Raw genomic sequence first — 17,284 nt, 5'->3', positions numbered from 1 at the left:
GAGGAGACGAGACAGTTCCTTCTGAGGGTACAGATGTGGCAGGAGGAAACCTGGTGTCCCAGACAGCATTCGGTGCTAATGTCAGGGGGGCCAGGGCTCAAATCCCACCTGTGTCACTCACTGCTGCTACTTAACCTTTCTGTGCACCAAGGTTCTACACCTGGATATGGAAATATGATTCCCCATCATTTTATGATGATGACATTGCATAATAATAAAATAGCTAGCGTGACATTCATTATTTCCAGATACTGTTTTGGGCTTTATGCCTTTTACTTCTTTCATCTTCTCAATTCTTTTAGACACTACCATTTCCCCTATTCTATAGCTGAGGAAACTAAACTTGACTGAGGAAATGAAGTCACTGCATCTTTGGAAACAGCTGTGATGTGTTCACCCCCAAACACATCAGTGCTTCTCTCTGTCCCGAACCTCCTTGGTGCCCCCAGACACGCAGGTAATCACCAGGAGAGAAGCGTCCTGCTTCTCTTGGGTGTGTCTGTGTCTCCCTTTACACTGGCACCTCCTCAAGCTGAGGGCCTGTCTTATTAACTTTGTGTGTGGTCCTCTTCACATAGTACCTGCTCGATAAAAGCCAAATGAATATTAGACGAGAGGACAGCATAGAATAGATGGGTAGGAGAGACCATTACTTTGAATGTGAGACTAGATGCTGTGAGAATGTTTCCTCTTGGGCTTGAGATCTTTGACCATTTGTATAAGATGAGTAATAGTTATAGCCTAAGATGAGTTGGCCTCATGGGTGGTTTCTCACTTAAGGTGTGAACGTCGTAGCCTCCCAGCAAAGAGGAAAATCTGTAGACCAATATAACAAATTCAGAATTTGTGGGCAGCATACTCTGCTGTCTCTCAAGGTGGGAACTAGTAGTTAAACCTATGTTTTGAACTCTTAACTGCTTTATGGAACCGACGTGGTTGGATTCAGGGGGCAGCGAGGGCACTTAGCTGCTTCTTTAAGGCAGTTTGGGATCTGGAGTCCAACACAAGCACCAACCGTTGGTGTCTCTTAGCAAAAAGCGAGTGCCCTCTGTCTTGGGTCTTTCATCTCACAGAAGACCTTCTAGTTCTGCTGAATCACAGAACGTTTTTCCCCAAAGAGTAGCTGCCAAATCATTTGAAATATAAAAAGTATATATTAATCCATAAATTAAACTGTCTCAGAGAATACTGGAACAGAGAATCTTGGAAACACATACTGCTCCTATTTTCTTCACCAAGTCTGTTTATTTTGAAAGGCTGGTTTAGTTTCACTTAGAAAAGGAAAGCTATTTTTATTCTCATTTGATTTATAAAAATTTCCAATATGGAAACTCTTCTCTTTTCTGGCTCTTAAACAGTAGAGGAGCTGGCATGTCCGGGCAGCTGGCCTCGGCTCAGTTCCCCACTCAGGCCTGGGTGACTTGGCTTTAGCAAGAAACTTTCTGGGCCACAGACCATCTTCTCTACTAAAAAAAGGATTGTTTCTGACGTCCCTCCCAATGCCAGTATTCTACTGAAGTATTTACAAGGAGCGTTCAAAACTGGTCCTGTGATTTGCTCCATGAAAAGAAGATTTGGAATTGGGGGAAATCTCAGAAATACTCGTAGTGATTCCGGAGATCCGTTATCATGTTTAATAGAGTGTTGGCAGAGACACCAGGAGACAATGGATATTGCAGTTCATAGGAGGTACTGGAGCATATGCAGAAGGTGCAAAGTAGACGATCAAAATCTAGTTAGATGTCTCACCTACATCCAGGGTATCAAAAGGGTCAGCAAAGTAGAGAGTAAGGAGAATTGTTTTTTGAATATGTATTTTTGGAAAATAGACTGCTGTGCCGTGAGACCCATACACCTCCCGAAGACAGGAGGTACCTGCTCCTCACCTCAAGACTGGCGGGGGGTGGTCTCAGTGTTCTGGAATCTGAGTTTTCTCTGGCAAATCTAACGAGTAAGGATGAGCTAACCAGCTGCACATGGATGAATGGGGTGGGAGAGGGTATTGGCTGTGTTGGATATCCTGCACTCCAAGACTTTCTCTGGAGGAAGATGGGTCATGACGTGAGTGTTTCCCGTAGATAAAAGGAGTGCTATGAACAAAAGAGAGCTGGTGTGGAGTTGTCTTAGTGCCTGTCAATGACGCTACCTGGAGGAGTGAAAGAGCTCTGCTAAGAGAAGGTAGAAGAAGGACCAGAGGAAGATGAGGGCATCTCCACATCAGAGAGCTGCAGGGAGAGACCACCAACAATGGGGGCAGGGGTGATGAGGGGCCTGTGAGTTTGACCCCCTTTTGGACAGTTCAGGGTCCGGACTGCCAAACTCAGACCACCAGCTCACAGCATCACTGTCCAAACAAGAGCTTTCCTGCCACCCTCTCCTTTTCTTCATGGTCTATCTCTGTATGTTCCAAACATGGGGGGTATGGTAGGAAGAAGTGCTAGGGAGGGAAATGAGCAAAAGCTGACTAGAGACCCTTTCCTTGACTGTAGGTGCCACAAACTGCAGCCACCCCCCACCCCCAAAGTGCAGGCCCTCACAATGGGGTGAGAGGGGAAGAGCTGAGACTTGAAATTGACGTCGAAGTTTTGTTTTTTAAATAAATATACACTTTTAATAGTAAAGCGAGATTGTGAATTAAACTGTCTCTGATGTTTTGTGTTACTTAAGAGAGACTAGAGTCAGGACCAAGGAAAACAGAGTCATTTGGAACATTTTTATGTATATGTTGTTCAAAGAACTAAATATTTTCTTTTAGGTCACTATGCCAAGGACTATTGTTTTGTTTTGTACCAATTACAGATTCAAAAATCAGGACGACAGTGGGATATAAACATCCTTAGGTCCTTAGATCTCTTTTAATCTAAAGTATTTTAGATACCGTGCTTGTAGGGTGTGTGTGTGTGTGTGTGTGTGTGTGTGCACACGTGTGCGTGGTTTATTTTTATATTTATGCCGTAATTTTAATAGTGAGGTATTCCAGATATCAATGGGAAAGTCACCCAACTTAACAAAATCCTAATTGTATTTTTTAAACCTTTTGTCAAACCATCAAATCATATATTCTGATTTTTGATTTAGGAATTATAATCGATGCAACTAAAGAATATTGAAAACTACTGGTAATAGGTAAGGAATTAGTTTTCCTTTTCATGGTCAGACATCTTCCTTTTAATTCATTTATGAAGTAAATGATTTTTTTTTTCTTGGCCTTAAATCAAAATTTCTATCGGGCTTCAGTATCAGTCATGAAGCAGCCATGTAATTTTTATGACTACACTGCATTTTTTAAAAGAACAAGTAACAATGAATTGCCTGAAATACCTGCACCTGAAGATCAAATCCATATTCAAATCCCTTTGCTTATTATCAAAGTGGATCTTTGAGATCCTTGTTAATTAGAATGTAGTTGATGGACCACCTCAGGAAAATCTGGAGCCCTGCTAGGAGTACGGGACCTCAGGCCCCTTTCTTACCTACTGCATTGGAGTCTGCGTGGCCGTCAGAGTTTGAGAAGCACTCTTTTACATAGGATGTTGCAGGGGTTTGTTGTCTGGGTGCTGCACTAGACGTTAAGGCTGCATAGCCCTGCACCATCGTAGTGAAAAGGATAAGAGCAGAACTAGGTCTAATCAAATACACTGCTTGCAACGTGTGTGACCTCGAGCAATCCATTTCACTTTCCGTTCCAGTTCTCTCATTTTAAAAACGTGGATAATGTTTTTTTTACCACGACTCTGCAAAGTAGGACGTATTTAAAACAACGGTGTATATAATGGACCCCGTGTATTACCTGCTTCATACCAACACTCCACAAATTTATTTCCAGCAAGGGAACAGTATATTCACCATTGTCAAAATAACACTAATTTCTCTTTCCTCTTTCCTTCTTTCTTATTTTTGATTTTCTTCCCCCAAACTTCTACATGTTTGGTAATTTTAGCCACCCAGATATAACGAAGAATATTGAAAAACGTTTGCATTACTTTAGTGGCACTGAAATGATTAATATCAAAACCACCGGACGTCACAGTCCCTGCTTGTTGCATGGTAGGACATACCTTGTGTCCTCAACTCAAGCGTTTGACTCTTGGCCTATCACACCTCTGTTAGCTCTGCTGATCTCACTTCCGAACCCCTGGAACACGATAAGCAGGAGTAAGGGGTGAGGGAATGGCAGCTGCAGAAACGTGCACGGAGAGCTTGCAGTTGCCTGGCAGAGGGAAAGCTGCCCCAGCAGCTTCGAATTAGGATCTGAGTCATCAAGAAGGAGTGAATTCTCTTCCTGAGTCTCTACTGTTTGAAAAGGTAGGGAGGTTTTTCATATCTACCCAAAAGTTGAGCATGCAAAATTATTTTTAAAATTGGGATTTCTGAGTGAATGAGGCAGAATCGAGGTTTCAGCAATACTACATCAAAAATAAGCAGTTTCTATCTGAATGAATTCTCAAGAGGTTTCTTCTGTATAAGTGGCAACATTAACACTCTCTGGCTCAGAAAAATTTTTATGACTTTGTTTTTCCTTTTTCCCCACTTTTTTTTTTTTGGCTTTGAGGTTTTGAATTCTAATAAAGTCAAGAAAATGGGTTAATAAGAAATACAAAAATGTCTCAGCTGAGGCCAAGTAGATGAGCAATTTATTATTTCTACAAGAGAATCATGAAGAAAACCTTGAGACTTCTGCTTCTGGGAAGATGATTTACTTTGATCTATTGTTTCCACTAAGTCCAAATAAACACCTTAGATATTATATTAGGAAAAACATAAGGAAACTCTGAAATGTGGGGAGAAGATGGCAGACTGGCTAGAGACCTCTAGACCCAAGGAGCAATGAGATGATGTGTTTCCTGAGGTTTTGTTTGTTTGTTTGTTTTGTTTTTTTCTGCTTCACATGTCCCAAACGTGGAGCTGAAGAAGCCAGTCATCCAGAAACGCTGATAGTCTTAAATAAAAAAATACCTCAACAAAAGCTTGCCTTCTCTACCCAGAGGAATGGGAAAAGGGATGGCTAACAGGACAGAAAACTTCTAGAAAATAACTGCTTTACTGTAGCTGCACACGACAGAAAAACACTGTGGCCCACCCATGTCAGCAAAGGCTGAGTGGGGAGCCTAAACTTTCACCCTCCCGGTGTAAGTAAGGTCCCCAAACCCCCTGCTGGGGTGGTGGTAGAGGAGGTTGAGTAGGGAGCTGGAGGTTTTATATCTGCCAGGCAGTAATGAGCCTTCTCTCCATCACAGTGTCTGTGGAGCCCAGGTGGGGCAGCTGTGCTTCCAGCCTCATCGGGCAGTAGTGAGGTATTTCTCCCCCACACACATGGTGAGGTGGTGTCAGTGGAGGCTTACTGGGAGTTGTAAGGAGACACTCTACCCTCCCCCCCAAACAGAGAGGTAAGAATGAGGCCCAGTCAGAGGAGATCTCCCACCCTGCCTGCAATAAGAAGGAACATTCCAACTGTGTATAGTCAAGTGGAGAATCTAGACACCTATACCCAACGGCATCAGGGAGTAGTAAGGCAGCATCTTCTTTCGCTTGTCAGAGAGGAAGCCAGGTAAAACACAAGGTTTAAGAGAGGTCCAGAATCTTATAACACCCAGAAAGTAAATTTTCAATTGAAAATCACTCTTCATACCAAGCACCAGAAAGTTCTGGTTAATAAGAAAAAAGCAATCAATAGATGCCAACAACAAGAAAACGAAGACGTTAGAATTATCTGACAAAGATTTGACAGCACCATCCCAAAAATGTTTCAGTGAGCAATTAAGAACGTGCTTGAAACAAATGGAAAAATAAGAATTTAGCAAAGAAAATGCAAAGTCTTAGCAAAGAAATTGAAGATGTAAAAAAGAATTAAATGGAAAATTTGGAAGTGAAACTGCAATACGTATGATAAAAACCTGATTGGGTGGGCTCAATAGTAGGATGGAATGTGAAGAGGAAAAAAAATCAATGAACTGGAAGTAGAACAATAGAAATTATTCAATCTGAACAACATGAAGAAAATAAACTAAAACATAAAAAACAAAGAAAGAACAAACAAATGAATAAAGGAAGCCTCAGAGACCTGTGAGACTATAACAAAGATCTAACATTTGTGTAACGAAAGTCCCCAGAAAAAGAAGAAAAAGAGGACAGGGTTAAAAAAATAAAGAAACATGACAACTTCCCAATTTTGTAAAAGACAGAAACCTACGTATTCAAGGAGCTCAGTGAATCCCAAACAGGAAAAACCCAAAGAAATCCACACTAAGACACACTGTAGTCAAACTTCTGAAAACTGAAAATAGAGAAAATATCTTGAAAGTAGCGAGAGAGAAATTACTTATTATTTTACTTATAGGGGAAAGAAAATTTGAAGGGGAGTAAATTATTCACTAGAAATCAGAGACCAGAAGAAAGCAGCACTACATTTTGCAAGAGCTGAAAAAAAATTAAAGAGAACTATAAAGGTAGAATACTATATATAGCAAAAATATCCTTCAGGAATGCAGGGGAAATCAAGACATTCTTAGATAAAGAAAAACTAAAAGAATTTGTCACTAACATATCTACTATAACAAATGACTAAAACGAGTTTTTTAATCAGAAAGAAAGTATTAAAAGGAGTGACCTTGGAACACGATGAAGGACAAAAGAACACAGTAAGCTAAAACATAGATATACAAAAAAGACTTTCCTCTTCCTCTTGATCTTCTAAACTATGTTTGATGGTTGAAGCAAAAATTGTAACACTGTGTGTTCTAAATGTATGATAGAGGAAATATTTAAGACAGTTACAAGTGAGGGATGTAATTGGATGTAAGTTTTCTACACTTTACTTGAACTGGTGAAATGCTAATACCAGTAGAGTATGGTAAGTTTTATATATATATATATTTTATATATATATTAATACCAGAGCAACCACTAAAAAGTCTATTCAAAAGGATATACTCAAATACGCTAGAGATAAATAAAAATGTAATTCTAAAAAAAAAAATGTTCAAATAACCCACAGGAAGTTTGGAAAAAGGAGAAAGAAAGGCAAATAGAATAAGTAGAAAACAAAAAATAAAATGGCAGTCTTCTGCCCTAACATATAAATAAGTGCATTAAATGTAAATGGTCAAATTTACTTTAATCTGACAGATATTGACAGAGCAGATGAAAAGCTCATCTCACAAGTATGGCTCAACTATACACTGTCTACAAGAAATTCACTTCTAATATAGTGATATAGGTAGGTTGAAAGTAACAGGATGGAAAATAATATCCATTTAAGCATTTTAATTAATTTCCAAATATTAATGAAAGGAAAGCAGGAGTGACTATATTAATATCAAATAGAGAATATTACCAGACAGAAAGGAACATAAATGATAAAAGGACCAATGCACCAAGAAAACATAGCAATCCTAAATGATTGTGCACTAAAAAACAGAGCTGCAAAATATATGAAGAGAATTGATAGAACTGAATGGAGAAATGAGCACATCCACAATTAGAGTTAAAAACTTCAACACCTTCTCTCAACAACTAATAGTACAACCAGACAGAAAATTATCAGGGGTAGAGACGAACTCGACCACACCATTTATTACTAGAATCTAATCAACATTTAGAGAACACTCCACGCAGCAGTAGCAGAATACACATTCTTTTCAAGTGCCCACGAAACATGTCAAGATAGACCACATCCTGGTCTAAAACAAACCTCAACAAATTTAAGAGTTTAAATCATATATCATGTGCTCTCTGACCAATGTGAACCCCCTTCCCTGTAGCCCCCGTGTCCATATAAAAGGCCAATAGGAGGGATCCTTGCAGTGATATAGTGTCCTATGTCTTGACTGTGCCAATGTCCACTTCCTAATTGTGATGTTTCACTACAGTTTTGGAAGATATTACCACTGGGAGAAACTGAATAGAGGGCACACTACAACATTTTGCTTTTTTTTTTTTTTTTTTAAATAACTGCATGAGTTTCTACAACAATCTCAAATTTAAAAAGTGTAATTAAAAATAAAAAGAACACATTGACATCTTCCTCTCCTCAGGAATATGGGCTACTTCTGGATTGTGTTTGGGGAAAGAGGTTAAAGGAAGTGTACAGAGAATATGATATGGGCAGGTAACTCTCCACTCCCTGTAGAGAAAGACACAGATAGGGTGGAAATGGACACATTTGTTCATTCATTCATTTGTCCATGCAGTCAATTCATTCACTCTTTTATATGCTTATGCATGCATTCATTTATAAACATTTCATTCACTTATTCATCTTATTTTTCATTCAAACAGTAATTATTGAGACCCTCTGTATATGAGATATGGTATTAGGCACTAAGGGAATGGAAGAATGAGCATGACATAGTCTCTGAATTTAGGGAGCTTGCAGTAGTTCATTTATACATTCCATCAAACAAATACACTACCAACTCAACCAACCAACCAACCAACCAACCAACCAACCAACCAACCAATGTTGATAAATGCCTATTCTATCCCCAACACCTGTCATATTGCTTGGCATAAAAATATAAATATGTACGCCATTAATTTTATACCTGTTCATTGACTGCATAAAGGAAGCATGTTTTCAGAGCTGGGTGCCAAATTATTAGTCTGCTGACAACCCAGGAAGTCATGTAGATACAGAACGGGAAAGGGGAGTAGTTCTCCAATTCTATGCAGAGGGGTGGATAAGATCTTGCACTCAGCAGGACAGATTTCATTTAGCTCCAGGATTAAATCCAAGCCCCTAAACAGGGATCACGAGGCTCTCACAGCATGGCCCCAGCCCCATCTCCTGCTAGTTCAGCTAGGCTCCTTATGTTTTCCGTTTTTCTCTGCATTTGTTTCCTCCGTGGGAATGTTCTCTCCCCATTTGTAAACCGAAAGCCCCCACTGTTCTGTAGCTTTTGGTGCCTTCCTGTTACAACACGGAGGGAGAGCGAGTGGCTGCTCCTCTCTGTTCCCGTAGCACTTAAGTATATGGTTTGTGAAGCTTCCAATCGTATGCCAGGAGACTGTATTAGGAGGCTCAGAGAGCCAATAAATAGGGACTGGATTCCACTTTTTCCACTTACTGATTGTTTCAACTCAGGGAAGGTTGTTAACCTCTCAGGATCTTTCTCCTTGTGACTTTACAGATGCAAATGAGATCATATCTCAGAACGGAGACGAGGGTTTAGAAAAATAACCCGTGGACAGTGTTCAGAAAACTGCCCGGAATGTGTGAGGCACTGAGGAAATATTGGCAACTTTTGCATTATGGGAAATCTCTTTTGCATTTCTGTTCACTTCCCTTTCCCGTGAGGCAGGGTTTTTGTCTTGTTCATTTTGGTATTCCCAGCTTTGGGATTCTTGGGCAGTAATAATAAGGTTTACTAACAATAACCACGCCTGTCATCAATATATTACTTACTGGTATATAGTAGATAATTGATGTTTGTTGAAACAGCTTGTTTGGAAATCACTAAATTGCCAGACTTCTTGTGCTTCTTCCAGTTATATCACATTAATTTATGTTCACCGAAATTCTAGTATTCTCTGGAGGGGTCTAAGAAAACGCCAGAGGCCAGAGAGAGAGAGAGAGAGAGAGAGAGAGAGAGAGAGAGAGAGAATGGAAGTGTGAGAATGGGGTATATTTGCTTGCCCAGGAATTATAGTGTAGGATACTTTGTGAGGTACAGAACAGAGATACACGAGTTTGGGAGGTGCTTTCAGAATAATTAGTTATGAGGAAAGAAACTGTATAAAGGTTTACATATTATATATATGAATTTCTCATGTAAGTCATGTAGCTGTTTCTCTCTTGTTTACTCTGTAGCTATAGAAAGAGAAGGCTGTCCCCTCACAACCCCCGCCCCTACCTCTCTGCTAGCTAAAGGGACACTCTGGTGTATGTAGAAACTAGAATGGAAAAGAAAGGGGTCTACCAACTGGGTATTGTGAATGTATTAGGGTGCATAGTAAGTTTACTGGGGCTGCCGTAATGAAGTACCATGAATTAGGGGGCTTAGAGCAACAGAAATGTTTTCTCTTACAGTTCTGGAGACCAGAAGTCTGATATCAAGGTGTGGGCAGGGTTAATTGCTTCTCCCTAGCTTATGGTGGTTTGATGGCAATTTTTAGTATTCCTTTCCTTCAGCTGTGTTGTCCCAGAGGTATCTGTGTCCAAATTTCCTCTTTTTATAAGGCCGCCTGTCCTATTGGAGAAGGGGACCACCCTATTCCAATGTGACCTCATCTTAGCTAGTTGCATCTGTAAAAATCTTATTTCCAAATAAGGTTACAGTCTGAGGTACTAGTGGTTAGAAGCTAAACATATGAATTTTAGGGGGACACAATTCAACCTATAAATGGTATAATGAAGGTTTCAACTGTAAAATCACTAAAGATAGAAAACCAACAACTTCTGTAACCTTCTCATTTTGTGCAGGAGAAGTCAAAGCCCAGAATTGGTTCCGAATAAGGTAGAGTGGGAAGGACGTGCCCACTTCAGAATTTTAGCTCCAGTTCTTACGAGTCACGTGACCTACAATCATCCACGGGGAACTTTATCCTCCACTTGGAAATGGCATTATCTGAAACTGCCCAGCAGGGGGGATAAAGGTCAAATGGGACCATTGCCATGAAGATGCTTTACTGACTCCAATAGACATAGAGGAAGGGTAAAGGGTAATTTGTTTAAAGTCACAGTGTAAGCGACAAGCCAACGTGCTGTAGGCCTCTGTGGAGCATCACATCGAGTCTGGAGTTTTTTCCTTAGACACAGCGCTGTTGCAGCCACCCCTGTCTGGAGGTCAAGGCAGAAGTCTGAGGCTGTCATGAGCTGGGATGGGGACTGTGTCACAGCCATCGGCTTTCATGCCATTGGAACATTGAAATGTCACCAGGCTGAGAGATCCCATCTGTGTAGAGCTCATAAAAACCAGGTGCCTTTACCCTTTTCGCTGGCAAAATTCTCAATAAAATGATTGCTTTTTCTTTTTCTTTTTTTTTGCCAACTTAAGACAGTGAGGTTTAGGGAGGGGGAAAAAGCACCCTTGATGGGAGAGCTGAATAATAAAGGTCAGTTCGAGAGCTATGGAAAATTCTGTGGTGGGACTCAAAGCTTCTTTGAGATTGTTTTGTAAGTAAGCAGCAGGGTGGAGTCAGACCGGGGTTTATGCCAAGACTTGACTCACTAGCTGGGTTAATGGTGGGGGTGCAGGGGATGGAGTTTAATTAACTTCCTGTTTCATGGTTCGTCCGCCGTTAAATGGGGGTAAAGCCATTTATGCACATTTGGTGGAAGCATAGCCAGGCTCAGCCATTCCAAAGCGTGATCCTACAATAGTTACTGCAGGAAAGCATGCACGCACCCTCAGGGGCCAGTATGTGAGGGGACAGGTGCCAGCATGACCCTGACTGCAGCACTCTCCGTGGGGTCAGAGAAGTGGAGATGGCTGGGTCCATTAGAAGAGCGAATGAGTGAAACACTGAGGGTGCAAATAATGGAACACCAGGCAGCGGCTAGAAGACATGGACTAGAGCAGTGGCTCTCCAGCTGTGGTACGAGGACCAGAAGCGTAAACATCACCCGGGAACTTGTAAGAAATGCAAATTCATGGGCCCCAGCCCAGGTCTAATGAATTAGAAAATCTGGGAGCGGGCCCAGCAGTCTTTCAACAAGCCCTCCTTGAGATTCTGATGTATACTCCAGGTTGAGAACCGCAGAAGTAGAGGTGTATATGGATAGATAGTAAACCAGAGTTAAAAAAGGAGAGCATGAGGTTTCTTGTTCCAAGGAATTTGTTTAAATTAACAGCATGCACATGCACAAAAAATACTTGAGGATAGGATCTCCCGTTCTAATGAGTTTCTTCCATATGAGAAGGAATGAGGGATAAAAGGAAGGAAAGAAGCTTTGAGCCTTGTCTAAATGAATGTTGCTGTTGTGCCATGACGTGGGAAGTAGGTTACACTCGGTTTTCTGCACCCAAGATTCTACACACACAAATAGACACAACAGGAAAGACGATAAGCGTGGCACTGATCAAATCCTCACCTCGTGCTGGCTGAGGGTCTCAGGGCTTCCCCTGGACCACCACGCTGGATTGTCGCGGTCACCTCATGGCACATCCACTCATAGCATTCATATGTCAGTAATGAGGACCCCAAAGCAAGAAAGCTTGGGAGACTTGCCCCAGATCACAGGGTTAGGGGCTTATGGGGACACCTCTCCAGTCCTTCTCATCCTGTGGTTTAAGCTCAGTGACTCTCAACAGATGTTGCCACCCACGGGACATTCAACAATGTCTGGAGACATGTTTCGTTGTCACAACTGGGGCAGAGTATCTGGCATCTTGTGAGTAAGGGCAGGGATGCTGAAAAAAATCTTACAACATACAGGACAGCCCCGCACAACAGAAGGTTATCCAGCCCTCAATGTCAGTAATGATGCCGTTGAGAAACCCTGATATACCTCCCACACAAAACCTCTCTCGTCTCCTTCAAACCAGTATTTGCCAAATTGTGTTTGGAAGAATACATGTGTGCCACGACGAGTTTTGCATTAGGTGTTTTGTGGGGCGAAGAAGCATCGATGAAACAATAATTTATCCTAATGCGTGTGTGTTTTAATATAATGTATCAATGCATTTGTATGGTTGACCTGAATGTTGAGGAGTAGAATGGCCTTGAACTGGAGTCAGGCATTTTTAGTTTTGCATTTGAATACTGCCTGGCTGCATCTTTTCCCTTTTCCCTTCCTCAAAGGGGACTTTCAGCCACAAACGAAGTACATTCTGTTCTCTAGGTTTAGAAATAGGACCGCAACTGAAACGAACGTGTCCCAGTCTTTCAGTGCCTTAAGATCTGAGGAAACGCAACAGCGACAACAACAAACAACCCCAAGTCTTATATGCTTCATGCACAGGAAGTCTGGAACCAGCAAGAACACGTCCCTAAATTCCTACCCTGCCTGGATTATGATCACCTCTAGTTTCCGACCTTTCCATGTGCTCCCTCATTTCAGTTTATGAATTATCTCGCCACCACACACGTATGGTGGCATCAGTCCAAGCTTGAAATGGAGGCCTTTCTTTAATTCCTCCTCATGTGCACACACAGCATCTGTGTGTAGAGATTTCCCTAAGGGTTAGTTAGGGAGAAAGACTAAATCAAGAGTCATGTACCTCACAGCCACAAAAACTTCAAATGAAATATCAGACATCTTCTTAAACAGTCTCTGGCCACCCAGGCACAGGGGATTTGTCACAGGACAGTTCACATCTCCTAGACCTCCAGCCTCGTGCCACAGGGCTACCCTCTCCTGTCCTGTCAGGCAGGGGCTTTAGCCTCTTCCTTCGTGTCTTAGCTCCTGCTAGCACCCAGTCCACAGGCATTCCTCGTAACCTCAAATTGGTTATCAATGTTACTGCAGAAGGAGTTTCTTCCTAAGAGGAACTCTCATTCATGCGTTAATACATTACGGTTCCTTAAAAGGGGCTGAAGATTTCAACTCAGGTTAAGCATCTCTAATAACCTGAGTTTGAGACTCTTCCTACAATCAGCTATTTGTTGAGCACTCCGTCAGAGCTTGGCATCGTTTCTGTTCCCAGGGGCCTCATGATGCTGTGCCTAGTCCAGCAAGAATTCTGCTCTCATGGAGTATAGGACCTCCATATTTAGTAGTGCCGTTTACAGTTACTATGGAATCACAGAAAGAGAAGACTTTGCAAGAAAGGAATTCAGCCCTATGAGAGCACACCACATAACAATCTGATCCAGACTGAGGACCAGGAAAGGTCATGGGGTGTGAGGACGAAGGCGATTTTGAAGCAGTGATGTGCTGCTAAATGTGTACCAGCCGGCTCTCTGGTGGGCGGGGTGGGGAGGAGAACAAGCCCTGATATGTAAATGTGCCCTGGAGACTATCCATGTGACATATCTGAATGTGCAGTTGGAAAGGCAAGTACAGGTACTGCCATTTGATGGCATTTCTACCATCCAGAAACGACCTTAAGGTCATAGATTCTGTGTGTAATCACTTACATGTGAAGCTTTAAACATCTGAACTCATAGAAATAGAGTTGAACGGTGGTTACCAGGGGCTGGGGGTGGAGGAAATGGGGAGATATTGGCCACAAGGTACAAACTTACAGTGATAAGATGAGTAAGCTCCAGGGATCTAACGTACAGCATGGTGATTACAGCTGACAACACTCTATCAGACACTTGAAAGTTTCTAAGAGAGTAGATCGTAAATGTTCTCATCACTTAAAAAAAATGGTTATTACGTGAGGCGATGGTGGTAATCATTCTGCAATACGTAAGTGCACCCAATCTCCCGGTGTTGTATGCAAATTATACCTCCGTAAAACTGGAAACAAATAGCACGGAAAGTCGGGCCGCGTCGTAAAATAATCAGGAAACGATGAATTTTCAGAACTTATTACTTTTGTTTTAATACAATTTAGTCATGCATTTATATGATTTTGTTTTTAAATAATAGCTCTGTTTAACAACCAGCATGTAACATTACTGAATATTTAACAGTCAGCCCTTGTGAGCCCGTGCAGGCTGTTTCCAACACCGCACTGGAGGCTGAGTGGATTTAACTAGGCCTGGGGAGTCCACACAGGTGGGGAGTCCACACGAGTAAGTGCACGTGCAAGGCCTTGGGATGAGAGGGAGCTTGGCAAGGTCACTGAGGCTTTTAGTTTTTATCCTAATAACAAGTGAAGTCCCTGCAGGTTTATAAGCAGAAGTGAACTGGTCCAGCTGTGAAAGGCCACCTGGGAAAGGCCACCTGTGGGAGGAGGGGTAAAGGGTGTCGGTCCCATTGTCACTGAGTGGTTCAGGTGTGCCTGGGTAAACTCGTGGGGCGAAGGGTTCAGGCTCTGCATGGGGACTGCATGCTATTGAAATCCCTTTCAATTCTGAAATTCCGTGACAGTCAAAGAAAGATGGATGTTTTTTGAGGACAGGTAGAAGAGGTGAAAACTGATGAATTAAGAACCTGGAGATGGTGTGTTGCACATCATGTGCCAGCAACTTGAGGCCCCCTCCCCCCAAAAAAAGCCTATCTTTAAAGCAAATAGCCACAGGAAGCAAAGTGAGTCAGGTGCTTTCTGTCTCTCTCCCCCGCTCCTCATCGGCTTCTAATTTTAAAACATCACTTCCTCGAAGTGTCAGACAATTACATTGGCTGATATATTTTCACCGACATGATCCTAAAAAGGATAATGTGAATTATTTATGTCATTCCCTCTTGCTGGGAGTGAACAGGACCATAAACATGCAACATTTCATTTTAGGAAATTCCCTCACAAGAGATTTCAGAGAGCATGACCCAAGATTCAGAAAACTGATGACTCTCCACAAACAGAACCCCCTTTTATGTGTGGCTGTGGCTGTGGCTGTGGCATTGTCTTCTATGACCTTCCCCTGCCCCCCAGGTTTCACCCACAGCTTCCTGACTCCACAGCTGCCTATGTTGGGGGTGCCTCTGCTGGCATGTGCTCAAATCTCCCCCATGGCAGGATCCCTGAAGCTAGAACAGCTCCTGTGTCTGCCCATGGACCCTGTGCCACAACCCACCACGCCCTGGGCACCGTTCCCTTCGGGCCACTGCCACCCTGGTCATTCTGAAAAACAGCCCACCCCTTCTGTCCATTCAGCGTACGTCCCAGTCAGTCCTGGCTGAGGCTAGCTTTAAGAAAAATGGCTTTGGAGACAGTCACATTCCTGCTTCATTATGTATTAATTATGTGACACTGGGTAAGCTAGGGAACCCCTCTGGGCCTCAGTCTTTTTATCTCTACAATGGGAATAGGAATACTTCCCATTGGTGAGGAAATGAGTGTGTCAAAGTTCCTAGCACAATCAATGAATGATGACGTATTACCTTCTATGACTGTTATTTTTTATCTGCTACCCGGCCTACCGTGCACCTATGTGCTTTTGAAAGACCCATTAATTTGCTCAATCATTCGGAGTGTCTATTGTGTTCTGGGTACCACGTTGTCTGCATTCTCAAGCTGGGCCCATGATTCACAGGGGCTATTTACTGGATGCCTGTTCTCTTTGTCCAGAGATGCTTTTGTCACTTTTCAGAGAATATTAGCTTTGTGTTGCTGTGGAGTGAAGCACTAGACATCTACAGGGAGTGAAAAGAGACGTCCCTGGGTCCGAAGGGCACCCATCCCTGCACGTCCACTCTACTTTGGAGCCGTTCTCCTATGTAGTCAGCTCTGAATGCAGGTCGCCAGTGCTTACTTCCTCAAAGTGCACTTTAATGTGAGTCCGTAACCCATTAGGCAAACATACTCTTTCTTTTCTCTCTTAGGAGCGCTTGTAAGGGAAGGAGACAGACTACTATTTAATAGACACCTACTATGTGTTTGCACTACAGTTGGGTTTGACAGGCATGTGTCTCATTTCTTCTGTACAGTGACCTTGGGAAAAGACCTCCTTCACCTGGTTTTGGAATTGAGTTAACTAAAGGTCAGAGAAGTTAAAGAACTTGCCCCCAGGCCGAGCACTTGCCATGACACCAAAGGCTGGCCATTTTGTTGCATGCAAGGCCATTCACCTACAATCTTGCAGTTCCACATTCTGGTTCGGAACCAGCTTGTAACATCGCTCAGATCATTATAGCAAAAGCAGTAACATCGTCCTGTCAGAGGGAGTTATGTCATCCCTTAGCCCCATCTTTCCCTCCTCTTTATTCTGTCGCCTTTTACGGGGACCAGTCTGTTGACACTTTTGTCCTTTTCATAGTTGAGGAAAGCTTAACAAAAGGAAAGTTGGATGGACTCACCATTGGAGGCACCACAATTCAGCAAGCGTTATGGCTCAATGACTTGCCCCGGCACTCACCACATGTCTTCTAGATTACAGCCAAGTCCCAGCTGCCTTAACAGACAGCTCCATCAGACTTTCTTCACTGTCAAAATGTTTAGTGTCAGTGACTATTGAGACAGCACACCTCTTTCTGCTTTCCCTGTAAGGATCTTGGTGTGTAAAGGTCTCGGTCTGTTTGATGGGTGCCGTGGTCAAAGAGAACAAAATCAGGCTGACACAGGACAGGAAGTTGCTGGCAGGAGCCTGGAGACTGCTGGCTGTGGGACAAAGCAGGTGAGCAGAGTCCAGGTGGGGCCACAAGACTGACTCACACCTGCTGCTGACACCAAACAATTGCAGGGTCCTCTGGTACTCTTTCCTTGTGTTGTGTTCCTAAATGCTAAGCTCAGGGAACACACGTCTCCCGGTGCCCCACACCCACACCAGGAGTCTTCCTTCCTAGAACAAAGGT

General features: G+C 42.6%; 1 protein-coding gene across 1 annotated transcript in view; it reads right to left on the bottom strand.

The window, feature by feature from the left end:
- The window catches only part of CLNK (cytokine dependent hematopoietic cell linker), a 157,686-nt gene extending 140,610 nt beyond the window's left edge, over positions 1–17,076 (bottom strand). The window contains exon 1 of the mRNA XM_033105433.1: positions 16,790–17,076. Coding sequence (XP_032961324.1) covers positions 16,790–16,792 — 3 coding nt within the window. The 5' untranslated portion in view covers positions 16,793–17,076. The remainder of the gene's footprint in view (positions 1–16,789) is intronic.
- Between the last annotated feature and the right edge of the window lie 208 nt (positions 17,077–17,284).

The sequence above is a fragment of the Rhinolophus ferrumequinum genome, chromosome 5 (genome assembly GCF_004115265.2).
Source record: "Rhinolophus ferrumequinum isolate MPI-CBG mRhiFer1 chromosome 5, mRhiFer1_v1.p, whole genome shotgun sequence".
Classification (NCBI taxonomy): domain Eukaryota; kingdom Metazoa; phylum Chordata; class Mammalia; order Chiroptera; family Rhinolophidae; genus Rhinolophus; species Rhinolophus ferrumequinum.
Note: the sequence above shows the minus strand (reverse complement) of the source record. Positions and strands in the feature narration are given on the sequence as shown.